We start from the raw sequence: 14915 nt of genomic DNA on the forward strand, positions 1-14915 counted from the left end.
TTATTATTATAGATAGCTAGCCAACTGTCATCGTAGCAGAGATAGCTAGCTAGCTAGATAAATCAACAGTTGGATAGTTATCCAGCTAGTTAGCTAGATAACTATCCAACTGTTAGCTGTTAGTTAGCTACATAACTAGACAGTTAGTTATCTAGCTAGCTAGGTAGATAGCTACCCAACTGTCATCGTAGCTGAGATAGTTAACTAGCTTGTCAGATAACTCAAAAGTTGGATAGTTATCTAACTAGTTAGCTAGATAATGACACAGTTAGTTATCTAGCTAGCTAGATAGCTAGCCAATTATCATGGGAGCTGAGATAGTTAGCTAGCTAGCTCACGAAAACTGAAATGGTGAAAAACAGTGTAACGCCATACCTACACAATTAAGGACACATTGTTCTCGCTCAACGTTTTCAACAATTCTCAAAATAATCTATTAAAAAAAAAAAATACAAAATAAAAAATATTTTAAAACCCCCCCAAAAATATTCTTAATGTGGATGATATCACACGATGGAAGGATAGATGGTAGAAAATGTGGATGAGTGGATGAATTGTTCAGAGGGAGAAAAAAAGATACATTTGTAAGAAAAAAAAGCCTCCTTTCAATTATGCTTACTTCATTCTTGGGAGATGTGGAAATAAACGCTAAGGGTTATCATCTGAAGAAACGTTATATTTTGGAAATAAAAATTGGGAGTTGTGTTGAGGGAAATGTGAGCGAGGGGAGTGGGATGACGGGGGGTGAATGAGCATCTCCACTGGTTCCATGCTGAGCACTGGACCAACATGGGAAGAACATGAAAATAATTTTTAAAATAAATTTTAAAAAAAGGGAGACGTGGACAAGAGGAAAGAAGAGGCGATTACATCACATCACTGAACATGAGGCATCAAAAAAAGTGACAGGATTAGTCGCCAGCTTGCACTCAACACACTTTTTTGTTTGGGCGTTTTGGTTTGTTTTGGTGAAGCTGCATGCTGAGGGTGACTCATTAATATTAGTGCACAGCATATGTACTAAATGGGGTTAAAAAAAAACGGGGTAAAAAATAAATCTCCTAACCCTGACACCCTGGTTTTAAAGCTCTTAGTTCGAGTTCCTTCTGATTAAAACCAAGTGGGTCCCGCTGTGGAAGTAAATGACAAATCCTGGGATCAAATACAGTGGGATCAACATCTGGAATAAATAATAGACTTAAAAAAAACATAACTCACATCAAACAAATAGAACAAGTGTCTCGTTTCTCCGAACATCAATCAAGAGACCACAAACACAGCACAACCCTTTCTTAGGAGAATTGGCATTTTTGAACAAAATATTTTTTTTATTTGTTAGGATAAACCTCATAGCGATTTTAAAACGGATGATATTAAAGGACAACCGACACCATTTTTTTGTTTCCTAACTGACATCAGAAAAACGTTTTATAGCATCTAAAATACCCAAAACATGCAGGCTGATATTTTTTGTCAAATGCAAAACACCAATAATAATAATAACAATAATACTAACAATAATAATAATAATAATAATTAAAATAATAATAATACATTAAATTTTAAGCGCCTTTCAAAGCTCTCAAGGACACTTTACAAAATGACTTAAGTGTCCCAAAACTGCCACAAAATGCTCAGAACTGGGCAGATTCAGCAAGTCCCGCCCCCTTGTTCGTGACATCACTAGTGGTCACACACTGCCTTGCTCCAGAATCAAAACATTGGCTTCAGAGAGTTCAGAGTCGGAGAAGATGCTTTCTTGTTACTCATCCACTTATGAATATGATTCAAATAGTTCTGAAGAGGAAAGCATAAATGTTTGCAATCAATTAAAGAAGTCCTTCCGGATCAATTCGAGCCGTCTGGACTCCAATGTAGCGCCCAGAAAATGCACAAGATGGCGCACAAGCTCCGTTGGAAATAGGCTGATTTGTCCGCTGGGAATTTGTGTCAACTTACACCTTCTTTATGCGTGTTACCGCAATTGGCTGCGACACACAACGATTCACCGTCGCGTTATTTATGTAGTTTTCCTTCTAATTTCGCCATCAACACGATGTTTTCAGACGAAAAAAAAACTACCCAAAATGCATTGTGTTCTCGGTCAGGGGTGGTCCAAACGTGACGTCACGTGGGGATTGTCATCAACTCGAAAACGCGCGAGTCTAAAAACGTAAAATATAGCTTTATGCGGTGTAAACGTTGTAAAATGCTCTCAGTAGAAATCATTTGAAGTGATTTTACAAATTATGGACGCAACGTATCCGGCGGTGTCGGTTGTCCTTTACGTGTAATACCACAATGTACCACAAGGCGGCGGAAAGCACCAACATTTTATGTCATTGCCATCAAATATTGACAGAAAAATTACCTCCAGGTCCCCTTTGGTGATGCAAGCTTCCTCAACACGGAACTGTAGGTCCTCATTCTTTCTATTAAAATTAAATCAAAACACAATTAGAGTGAAATACCGTTAACAGGTTACTTAAAGGACAACCGACGTCTCCGGACAAGTTGTGTCCATAATTTGTAAAATGGCTTCAAATGTCTTCTACTGAGCGTATTTTAATAAGATTCCACCGCACATAGCTATATTTTACGTTTTAAGACTCGCACTGAATATTCAGGAAGTCTTGTTATTGAGTTGGTGACGAGTCCAGACGTGACGTCACTAAAGGAACGCCCTGACCGAAAAAAAAGACACATTGTAGAAGTCCTTCCATCACGTCAATGTATTTTGCTGTATTGTTTGGTCTGAAAACCTTGTGTTGCACCCAAAGGCCGCCAGAAGAGGGCGTCCAAGCTCCATATAAGGAATTTATCAGCCTGTGGAAACGGAGGTGGCCACAGGAGGTCGCCATTTTGGGTGAGACATTTCCCCCCAATGTTGTCTCAAAATGGCATGGAATAAATTCTTTAATCGATTGCAAACATGTATGCTTTCCTCTTCAGAACTATTTGAATCATATTGATAACTGGATGTGTAACAAGAAAGCATATTCTCCGAATCTGAAGCCATTGTTTTGATTCTCGAGCAATGCAAGACTTCTTGGCGTGACGTCACGAACTGGGGGCGGGACTTTCTGAAAATGCCCAATTCGCAGCTCAATTTTTTTCAGATTTTGGACACTTTAAGCCATTTTTATTGGTGTTTTGCATTTGAATAAAAATATCAAACTGCTTGTTTTGGGTATTTTAGATGCTATAAAACGTTTTTCTGATGTCAGTTAAAAAACAAAAAAGTGACGTCGGTTGTCCTTTAATTCCACACGGGGCCTTACCTCCGTTCCTCCTCGAGCTGGTTGAAGAGTTCGACTTTGTCTTTGTCGGCTGCTTCCACCAAGGCACGTAACTGATCCATCTTGGTCTCCATCTTTTAAATAAAATCGTATGTAAAACCGTATAAATCGTATAAAATGGACTTGGATAATCATTCTCATAAAATAGGGAGTTATTGTTTCACCGACATTACCTGCTCCTTTTCGTTCGTGAGCAGCGTGATTTCATGCTGCATCTCCCCGGCGTAGCTGGCGGCTTTGGCCACCTCGGTTTTTTCCATGTCCCGTTCCACCATGAGTTGCTCGATGTGCTGTTGCTTCTCCTTCAAAGCCTCCTGCAGAGCCGTGGTGCCCGAGATCTTACGGTTGTACCGCGACGATGTCTCGGTCAGCTGCAATCAAAATAAAAATAAAACAAAATAAAATACATGTAAATAAAAATAAAAATAACAAAAAGAAAAATAACAAAGAAACTTACAATAAAGTATAAATAAAAATAAAATACAATACAAAAAAATGAAATATAAAATAAAAATAACATAACATAAAAGTAACAAAAATACAAAAAATAATAAAGTAAAAATACAATAAAAATAAAAAAACATAAAAATAACATACAAATAAAATAACAACAAAAACTACAATAAAATAAAAAAAAAAAATGAAATAAATATTAAAAAAATAAAAATAACACAATAAAAGTAACATAAAAATAACATAATAAAATTACAATAAAATACAAATAAAAATAAACTAAAAATACAAAAAAATAAAAACAAAATAACAAAAATAAACAACTACAAATAAAAGTAAAAAAATACTATTAAATAAAAATAAATAAAATAAATATATAAAAAAAAAGTAACATCAAAATAACATAATAAAATTACAATAAAATACAAATAAAAATGAACTAAAACTACAATAAAAATAAAAACATACAAATAACACAAATAAAATACCAATAAAAGTAAAAAAATACAATTAAATAAAAATAAATAAATAAAAGTAACATCAAAATAACATGACATAAAAGTAACATAAAATAACATCAAAATAAAATAAGAATAAAATACAAATAAAAATAAAGTAAAAATAACACAAAAGCAACATAAAAATAACACAAATTAAAATAAAATAAAAATAAAAATAAAGTAAAAATACAATAAAAATAACATATTTAACTTAAATAAAATAACAATAATTAGTCAAATAAAATAAAATAGAATACAAAAAAAATAAATAAAATAAAAATAGCATAAAAGTAACATAAAAATAAAATTACAGTTAAATAAAAATAACATAAAAGTAACTTAAAAATAAGAAAAATAAAATTACAACATAATACAAATAATGGAGTAAAATACAATAAAAATAAAAAAATAACAAAAATAAAACAACAATAAAAAGTCAAATAAAAGAATAAAAAATAAAATAAAATACTGTGATGCAGTCCGACCAAGAATTGTAATCAAGTCAATACTGAGTGGGAAGCATTAAAAAAAAGGAAACACTGTCTGTGCCCAACGAGCCGTACTCAGAAAATGAAAATTATTTTTTGGGGGGTAAGGGAGAAGCAATCGAAAATAATTTGAGTCCAAAGTCATTAATAATTTTTTTTCAGTTCAGGACAGTGGTGAGGACAAAGCAGGATTTGTGGATGGAAGTCACCATTCACTGAATGTACTTTTAATGAACGCGCCTTTTTTTCTACTGTCAAAACCGAAGTGTTGCCTTATGACACATCAAAAAATAAAAAATAAAAACATTGCAGAATGATTTGTGATTGTGGTTGATCAGAATCGTGTATGTCGATGCTGATCCAAGTCGAGCGAGCGCATCTCACCAGTCCAGTACGGCTCGGCTTGGCGCTGACAGAGGAGGCCACGGAACTCATGGTGCTGATGGAGGAGGCGCTGGGGCTTCGCTTTAGGGCGCCCGGCGTGGCGGCAGCCTTGCGAACCGCCGCCTTCGCCTTGGCCGGCGTGGTGGAAGGGAATCCGATGCGGGTGACCTTGTGCACCGGCGCAAATAAGCCGTACCTGGGCTGGCAATGGAAGTACCTGTCGGTGAGGGGGAGACCTTTGAAATTCAGCCTGGTTTTTAACTCATTCACTGCCATTCCTGGGTTTATTTGGGAATTGAAAAGCATGACGAGAAACGCCGTTCCCGAATTTGTTCGGGGGTTTTTTTTTTTTTTTTTGCGGATGGGGTGCTGATAAGGCGCTGGACAGACCTCTGGCAATGTTTTTCCCTCCCGCGAGGGGGCAGAATTTGCCTTTTGTCCATATTAGCACTTTGTAAAAGCTTCAGCTGTTGTTAAAGTGCTACATAAATCAATATGTATATTTTGTATTTTGTACAGTCGCCCCCATTTCAAGCTCATATAACTCCAGAGCCACATAAGTCAAAGTCAGCTTTATTGTCAAATATGCTAATATGCATGACATACAGCACAGATGAAATTAATGTCCTCTCGGACCCAGCGTGCAAGGCACTTAAAATGTGGCTAAAAAAGACAGACAATTGACAACAGATAATACATGTAATTTCTAAATGTAAAGTGAGGTAGTGTCGTATGTAAAGTGACGTAGTGAAGTAATACAAAAACAAACAAAAAAAAGGTTGAAGTGAGGTCTTGCAGAAAAAAAGAGAAAAAAATAGAGTTCAGGATGATAGTACAGCGTGTACGGTGTACTCATAGTTTGGTGAGTGTGGCAGTGGGAAGGGGCAGGGGGGGGGGGGGGGGCAGGGCTGGAAGGGAGTTGAGTCTCCTGACTGCCTGGTGGCAGAAACATAACCTGGGAATTACCTTTTTTTTCAGATAAAACAAGTTGTTTTAAGTTTTCTTACGCTGAATTGAATGTTTATGTAGTCCTAAAAGTCAATATTCTGTGGGCCTTGCAATTTGTGTGAAAATGACAAAAACCCTGGCACTGGAGCGGACACATTTTTGCACATTGTCGGGCAGTGAATGAGTTAATTCGTCACCTTCATCTTAAGTAGTTGTCACGGGACTACCATTTTTTTGTTTTCATTTGCTTCGTACCTTGTTCCTGCCACCGCACCGTCGTTCTTTCCCAAGGGCTCGTCCAGCTCCACACCACACCACTCGCCTTTGGCGAAATCCGTATCTCCGATAAAACGTACCACTCCAGCCTTGGTTCCACCGACCTGCGGAAGGTGGCGGAAACCCAAAAATTTTACACCGCATTGCAGCGATTACATCTGGTCGTCAATAAGTGAATATGGGTAACGGTTTTTCGGGACATCCGTTATTGGTGGAATTTTAGCTTTAGAGTGGGAGACCTGGGTTCGATGTAATCTGCTTTACTTAACTCCAATCCAAAATGACATAATTCCAAGCAAAGCGCCAGAAAGGCCAACTGAGCCAGTCGTGCTGAGCAGATTGCGGCCAGACTGTCAACACGTGAAGGGCGCGGGGGCTTTTTTTTTTTTTTTTTTTTTTAACCTTTCGGCTATTTTAAGCTCTCAGAGGCCGTGATGAAATAAATTCATTCAAAGAAACCAATTTTGGGGACGAACTGAATTGATGCAATACATAATTTAGTTTATTTTAAAGAGCAAAGAAATTGTGCTTATTTGTATTTTGATTTATAACAGTGTTTGAAATAACGCTTGCCCAGAGGCCCGGGGCGTACAACTGTTACGTATTCAATAAAGCAAAAGCTCCAAGTAAACCGCTACAAGACAAGTGGACTCCTCTTTCTAAGCGGCTCTCAAAACTCTCAAGTACACTTTACAGTCACAGTATAGTACGAAGCACGAAACAGGCTTCTGATTGGCTGCAGTGCCGAGTATGCAAATTGCCAAACGAACGTTCGTTTGCCATTAGTCGTCTTATTGTGTTTCAAGTTGTGAAAAATGAGGCAGGCAACTTTATGGCCGGGTAGGCAACTTTTCAAAGTTGTCTGCCCTGGTGTCCGCTAACTTTTTGTCATGAGTTTCAGACACGGTTTATAATATAGTAATTAAGGCACAGGGGGGTAAATTTATGTTACATTGTGTATTTCACCAATACTAATTTTCTTATTTACAACTCCACTAACCTTTTAAAAAAAATTTAAGGTAAAGGTTTTTTTAGGAGGGGGGGATTTTACGTTATATAAGCTTTTTATTAGCTATCCATTAGCTAGCTAGCTATTAGCTATCTGATTATCTCTTCGCTATTTATTCACTATACAATAGCTAGCCAGCTAGCTACAATTCTATCTATTTGAGTTACTTGAGTTGAGAAATGAAATGTGTTATTATTATAATTAAAAAAAAAAAGTCTGGCGGTCGTGGTCGTAAGTAAGGGTGGTCGTAACTTGCGCCGGTCGTAAATCGGATGTTACCTGTATTTGAATCATATTCAGAACTGGATGAGTAACAAGAAAGCATCATCTCCGAATCTGAACTCTCTGAAGCCATTGTTTTGATTCTGGAGCAAGGCAGTTTGTGAAGGAGTATCCTGGCGTGATGTCACGAACAAGGGGGCGGGACTTTCTGAATCTGCCCAGTTCCAAGCTCATTTTGTGCCAGTTTTAGGACACTTTAAGTCATTTTTATTGGTGTTTTGCATTTGACTAAAAATATCCAGCCTGCGCGTTTTGGCTATTTTAGATGCTATAAAACGTTTTTCTGACGTCAGTTCGTAAACAAACCAAAAAATTTTCGGTTATCCTTTAAAGGCTTTCTGATTCTGAAAGTACCACTATGCAGTGTTTATGTTGACGTGCCAAAGCTATTGGTGAGAAAATAGAAAGGGGCCAAAGCTTACCAACACCCGGTCACCCATCTTCAATTCCCGTTCGCCTTTCTTGACCGAGCCGCTCTCGGACAAGTTAGAAACTGATTCGCTGTTGGCGTGAGCCAGGTTGGAAGACTGAGCGGCCGCCGTCGCGGCAGAGGATTTCTTCGCCGGCGCGGACTTGACGACGGGCGCTTTGGAGGCGGCGCTGACCACCGAGCGAGTGGGCGAGGCGGCTCGGGAAGACGGCGCCGTCTGGGTTCCGTCCCCTTCGCCCTCGGTGCGCGACAGCTTGGATGGGCGGGTGAAGATCCCTCGCATGGTCTCGCATTCAAAGTAGCGCACGCCCGCCACCGAGCCGTCGTTCTTCCCGATTGGCTCATCCAGAACGATGCCCGCCCACTGGCCCGGGGCGAATTGGGTCTCTCCCAAAAACTGGACGTAACCCGGTTTGGTTCCGTTCACCCAGACACGCTCGCCGATGTGGAAAGCGTCTACGGCGTCGTGGTTGTCATCCGCGCCGGCGGCGGATTTTTCAATCGCCGCGGGTTTACTTCCTGTGGAAAAGCAGAACGTTGTGCTTTTACTCACCCACCAGATGGCGCTACATTTCCTTGCTTGGAAGCATACGGTTCCTGAATCCTTTCTACCTGTGCTAGGGTTGGTCTTAGGGATGCCGGTGGCCAGCGGCCGGGTGACCTTACTGGGTACTTTGCTGCCACTGGCCTTGGCGTTGCTCATGTTTCCTCGTACGACGTAGCGGAGGTGCCAGGCCAAAGTCCGTCAGCGGGCGCCGTCCCAATGTAGACCATGTAAACCGACAGGTGAAGGCTCTTGGATGATGATGTTTAAAAAATATAGCTCTTTTTATATAAATATGAATATATATCCAAAAATAAGAAAAGGAATTGGGGGTGAAAATAAATGAGTCCAGAAGAACACCCTGTGAACAAAACAAAACAAAACAAGAGACTTTAGTAACTCATTCACTGCCAGATGATGTTCTGGTAGGCTTTCCAGACTTGTTTTCTAGCAGAGGTTTACATATATTTTGATTACAGTAAAGTCTCGTTATATCGATATCGGATATATCGATAGTCCCGGTTATATCGATACTATTTCTATGCACGCATGGAGAAAATTACATGCAAACAGGGTCGGATATATCGATAGTCCCGGTTATATCGATATTTTTTTCGGACTCGATATAACGAGACTTTACTGTATTTTTATTTTCATCTAACAACGACTGTGATTTCAAACGATTCTAAATTTCTTATGCCTTCTCGAAAGCCCCAAGTTTCAGTTTAGCGGTCAAGCAGAAGGAGGAGATCATCGAAAAACACGAAAGAGGTGTGCGTTTGTGTGACTTAGCGTCCCAGTACCAGTATGCTAAGTCAACCATTGCTACGTGTGGCTAAGGGTGTTTCTGTGTTGTCTCAGCAACGGTCTCGGGCAATAGAAGAGGTTGAAAAACTTCTGTTCATTTGGATTAATGAAAAGCAGGTAGCAGGGGACAGTCCTTATGGAAGGTGACTCTCCTTCCAAACAGTCACTCCCTTCTGCCTCCTCCCACTCCATCTCATCAAACCATCAACGACCATCCCAAAGGTAAATGAGACGACTTTATTATACAGTACAGTTTATTTATTTAATTACAATCCAATAGCACATTTATTATACATAAAATAAGGTATATTTAGTATAGTTTTAAGGCTTATTTAGTAGAAAATTGTATTTTATGGGGACCTGGAAACGGATTATTCTCATTTTTAATGGTTTCTTATGGGAAATAAATGTTTGGCAGATGAACTTTTCGCCTTACACACACTTTCTGGGAACCAATTAAGTTCATAAGCTAATTTTGAACTCATTCACTGCCAGAGGATGTGCAAAAATGTGTCCCCTTTGGTGCCAGGGTTTTTGTCATTTTCACTCAAATTGCAGGACCAATAGTGTATCGAGTTTTAGGACTACATAAACATTCAATAGAGCGTTAGAAACCTTAGACACTCTTCTTTCATCAGAAAAAAAGTTAATTCCTAAGTTATATGGGTCTGGAGCTATGTGAGCTTGAAATGGGGGGTGTCTGTATAAAATACAATATAAGACATACATATTGATTTATATAGCGCTTTAACATTAGCTGAAGCTGTAACAAAGCGCTAAAATGGACAAAAAGAAAATGCTGCCCACTCGTGGAAGGTAAAAAACATTGCCAGAGGTCTGACCAGCGCTTTATCGGCTATAAATTCGGGAATGAGTCAAATAAAAACTTTGTGGGTCTGAAATTTTGCACTATAAATTTGTGATATATATTTTACAAATTTAATAAATGTAATAAATTAGTGGTATTAATTTCATGTGAAAATATTTAGAAATGGGTCAAATTTCGCACTATAAATGCGGGAATGGCAGCGAATGAGTCAAATAAAAACTTTGCATGAAGATGTCCAAAATACACAATGAAAATATTTAGAAAAGGGCCAAATTTCGCACTTCCGGTGGATTTACAAGTGTAAAAACCCGAGAAATGTCTTCATAACTGCCACAGTGGCACATTTCCATCAACATTTGCACCTTTTGGTCTTTGAAAAGTTACAGGAGAGTTTTAAAGCAGTGAGAAAGGCCAAAATTTGTGTGAAAAGACACTTGCGCTTGTTGTCAATATGTCCCCTTTGAGTCATTCGGGGTGACTTTGTTTTGGGAGGCATTCTGTTCCTGTGAGCGAAGCGGAGGCCGTGTCACACGCCTAAAAATACCCCGCCGAAAGGCCAGACGATACGCCGACGCAGCTCAAAGCTCTCCTGGTGGCATCCGCGACCTTGATTGCCACTTGCGCTTTTCTAGTGTGCCAAATGAAATGTCTGGCTGGGAGAAGGGGAAACTGGATTATGGGGGGGGGGGGGGAAAGCAGCCAAGGGGGAGGCGATGGGAGGGATATTAGGAGGGGGATTCACGACCACCAGCAGCGTGAGATTATCCTATTTGTCAGATTAGCAGGCTGCAGAAAGCCGTTTGGCGCCATGTTTATTTCTTTATTTATGTATTTGGGGTCTATCTTCCACCATTGAGATTGACAACCCGCTCAATTTTTTTGTCTGGGGTGTTTTATAACCGAAACCCAAACATATACAGTGATACCTTAGTTTACGAACCCCTTGGTTTATGAACTTTTCGGTTTAAAATGTAAAGTGACAAAATGGATAGAAAACAGACATTTGGACTTGTTTCAACTTTGATAGTTCAAAGGCAGAGTGTAGACTGCAAGGTTGAAATTCCCATCAATCAGGCTCCACAAATAACCCGCACAAGCCATCGGTACACTTAATGCAAAAAAACTATCAACTTAGCTAAACAGAACACAATTGATGAGGAACTAGGTAAAATGATCGCAGAGAAAGCACCTACAAGGGATCATTCCTCAAAATGGTGAAAGAATCAGCTGATGAAACCGGCCACTCCATGCCATCAAGCCATCAACGACCAACACAAAGGTCAATAAAACGACTTTATTATACAGTAGTTTATTTCTTTAATTATCATAGCACATCATGAGACATAAAATGAGGTATATTTTGTGTAGTTCTAAGGCTTAGAAAATTAGAAAGTAGAAAATTATGTTTTATGGGGACCAGGGAACGGATTATTCTCATTTTAATGGTTTCCTATGGGAAATTAATTTTTGGGATACACACTTTTCACCTTACACACTCTCTCTGGGAACCAAATAAGGTTGTAAGCCAAGGTATCACTGTACTCTCTCATACACACACACACACACACACACACACACACACTCAAGACATGTCAGTGGAATGAAAGGCGGCAGTCTTCGACCCAGTTTAACCAGAGCGCTCCAGTTTACACCCGCTATGCCTAGCGAGGAACAGCCTCAGGTCATTGGACCGACAGGAAGAACAAAAACCCACTGCACTTAATACCCCGCACAATATATATATCGACTACCCCATCGTCTTCTTGGCAAATCCAAGATGAAGAATCTTAGATGTGACCCCTGCAAGCCACGTTGCATTATGTGTCACCACTCAAGTGAAATCATCCGTTCGGTCTGAAAACTTCCCCGCTGCAATCATGTTTATCTTTTAGCTTCGCCAAAGTGCGCCGGTGTTGGGTCGCCCGAATTATCAGGATTCACGCTTTTGGCGAATAACATTCGACTGGATATTTTTCCCCGATCAGTCTTGCCGCATAGTTCAATTAAATGTATTCTGGAACACACAGCATTTCAGTCATGTGGTGTGAGATTATGTAAAAGCAGTACAGTACATACAGTAGATAAGAAATGGAGAATGTTGTCTGGTGGCTATATTATATAAGTAGGTTCCCAAATTTAAAGCGGGTAATAATAATAATACATTTCATTTCTAAGTGCCTTTCAAAACTCTTAAAATCACTCTACAGTCACAGGATCATTTTTTTCTGTGGGTGAGCACCCGGAAGTAACTCAAATAGATAGAAAGCTAGCCAATCGTTAGCCAACAGATACCTAGCTAGATAGCCAGTCAGCTCGATAGTGAATAGATGTAGCTAGATAGACAGCTAGCTAGCCAGCCAGATAGCCAAAAATAATAATAATAATAATAATAATAATAATAATAATAATAATAATAATAATAATAATAATAATACATTAAATTTCATTCAAAACTCTCAAGCAAATAGCTAGCAAATAAATAATAATAAGCTCATGTATTTTGTTTTTCTACTTTCATTCCTTTCATCACTTTGCTGCTGTGAAATGTAAATTTCTCCACTGTGAGACTAATAAAGGCAAATCTAATCCAATCCAATCCAATAATAATAATAATAATAATAATAATAATAATAATAATATCGATGAGAAGGTTTCTTCAGCCGTCATCTGTACAAATATTTGTACAGATGACGGCTGAAGAAACCTTCTCATCGATGGACCACTCCTGTACGACTGAGAGCTTACACAGAAATAATAATAATAATAATAAATGTAATTTCTAAGCCCCTTTCAAAACTCTCAAGTTCACTTTACAGTAACAGGAGAAGTTTTTCCTGTGGGTGAGTAGTGGCAGCCACACGCGCCAGCGTTCACTCAACCCGGAATAACTCAAATAGATAAAAAGCTAGCTAGCCAATAGATAGATATCGAGACAGCCAGCCGGCTAGCTAAATAGCGAGCCATCCATTACCTACATAGTAATCCATCTAGCTCGATAGCTATCACGATAGCTATCCACTAGCTATCGATCAGCTATCCAGTCAGCTCCTTTGTCTTTTTTCATTGCACAGGTTCCCGGCGACGATTCCCAAAAGTAGCACAAGTCCAAGATTCCGGTTGGAGACAAACTTCATCCAGCAGTCGCATAAGAAGTAGGATAAAGGATAAGGATAAATATTTCTGTGGGTGAGCAGCGGCAGCCACACGCGACAGCGTTCACTCAAAAAGATAGAAAGCCAGCCAGCTAGCTAGCTAATAGAATGCTAGATAGCTAGCTAACTCGATAGCTAATATGTTTCCTGACTCAAATAGCTAGCTAGCTATATTGCTAATGGCTCACTTTCTAGCTAGCTATATAGCTAATAGATAGCTTGTTAGCTAGATAGCCAATGTTTCCTGACCCGTCCAGTTGTAAATGGCTTAAGAGTTGCTAGCATGCCCAGATAAAAAGGCTAATGGCTAATGAAAATGACTATTATATAGTACAGTTTATTTCTTTCATTACAATACCATAGCAGAGTTTTTTGTATTTATTTATTTATCACTAACTATACTTACATCAAGAAGCAACCTCCAATTTCTTTTTAATTCATGTGAATTTCCATGGACACTACTTTTCGCCACTCTTCCAATTCATGTTAAATTCAGATTCTACCGGGCGTCGAAAATAAATATTTTTTTACCTTTATGATGGTAACAAAACGACCGTTTTTTATTGTTATTTTTTTAACCTTTGTACTTTTATGATGGAAACAAAACGAGGGTGGGTAAATAAGTCATTTTTGTGTGGGTAAATTTCGTATGGTGGTGACGTTGACAACTCGAACCGGGGAAAGCTTTCCGGACACCGCCTGTCTTTGATGTGGCACATCTGTCCAAGCTAACGGCTCCAAGTTACACGGAAATTGTTGAATATTACAAAATATTGTTTTAAATTAAAAAAATAAAATAAAATTAACCACACCTGACACAGTCCACTGCGGCAGAAAGACGCCGAGGGAGCGTAACTCAAAAGCGGCTAAAAGTCTCTGGCATGTCACTCACAGGGTGGCAACTCCGAGGGGGGTGGCCATGAGAGTGCTAACTTCGCACCGTACCAAACAATACCACCACTCCCCGGGTAATACCGTATGACACGGAGCATTTTTAATACTACGCCATGGTTAGTTAGCCCCTAAAAAGCAGCGGGCGAGGCCCGAGTGACAGTCGGTAGTTGAAAACCGAGCTACGTTAGCAGTTAGCCAACCTGACGCCTCAAGTAAAGTCGTCGACTTACCTGGGCAACTTCAACTAGCATCCAATTCGTTTCGGAGCGTCGAGTTTTATTTTATTCTTGAAAAAGGCGATGAAAATGACGCGCGGCAAGCCCTGTTTAACGAGCGCCGTGGAAGTAGCCCGCGTCTTCCCGTGGAAGGAGAAGAGTTCTGAAGCTACGGCTTGCCTTCGACTTACTCAGGCACAGTACCGGCAAAAGCGCGATTTGATATATTTGCTAAATTTGTCCAAGTGGGATTGCCGTAGGATTGCATCGATTGGCAAAAGTATGGAACCTCACAAACACACACGGAATTCAGAATTGCGCATGCGCGCGGTTGCCCAATCTGTTCGATTCATTTGAATATTAATCAAACATTAAATGTGAGACAGGAAATACTGTGTACAGTTA

At 39.3% G+C, this 14915-nt stretch overlaps 1 protein-coding gene across 6 annotated transcripts in view; it reads right to left on the reverse strand.

Annotated features, from left to right (window-relative positions):
* The window catches only part of clip1a (CAP-GLY domain containing linker protein 1a), a 36028-nt gene extending 21246 nt beyond the window's left edge, over nt 1–14782 (reverse strand). For 3 of the 6 annotated variants that reach the window (XM_088993552.1, XM_088993551.1, XM_088993550.1), the window contains exons 1-8: nt 14526–14781; nt 8682–8974; nt 8062–8588; nt 6328–6452; nt 5125–5341; nt 3473–3670; nt 3282–3373; nt 2372–2432 (exon numbers count right to left, since the gene is read on the reverse strand). In XM_088993552.1, coding sequence (XP_088849678.1) covers nt 2372–2432; nt 3282–3373; nt 3473–3670; nt 5125–5341; nt 6328–6452; nt 8062–8588; nt 8682–8772 — 1311 coding nt within the window. In that variant the 5' untranslated portion in view covers nt 8773–8974; nt 14526–14781. Of the gene's footprint in view, nt 1–2371; nt 2433–3281; nt 3374–3472; nt 3671–5124; nt 5342–6327; nt 6453–8061; nt 8589–8681; nt 8975–14525 lie in introns of all 6 variants that reach the window. The other 3 variants (XM_088993553.1, XM_088993549.1, XM_088993547.1) reach the window with 2 other exon arrangements.
* Nucleotides 14783–14915: the final 133 nt, after the last annotated feature.

The sequence above is a fragment of the Hippocampus bargibanti genome, linkage group LG04, assembly GCF_051943395.1.
Source record: "Hippocampus bargibanti isolate YZ-2025 linkage group LG04, ASM5194339v1, whole genome shotgun sequence".
Classification (NCBI taxonomy): Eukaryota; Metazoa; Chordata; class Actinopteri; order Syngnathiformes; family Syngnathidae; genus Hippocampus; species Hippocampus bargibanti.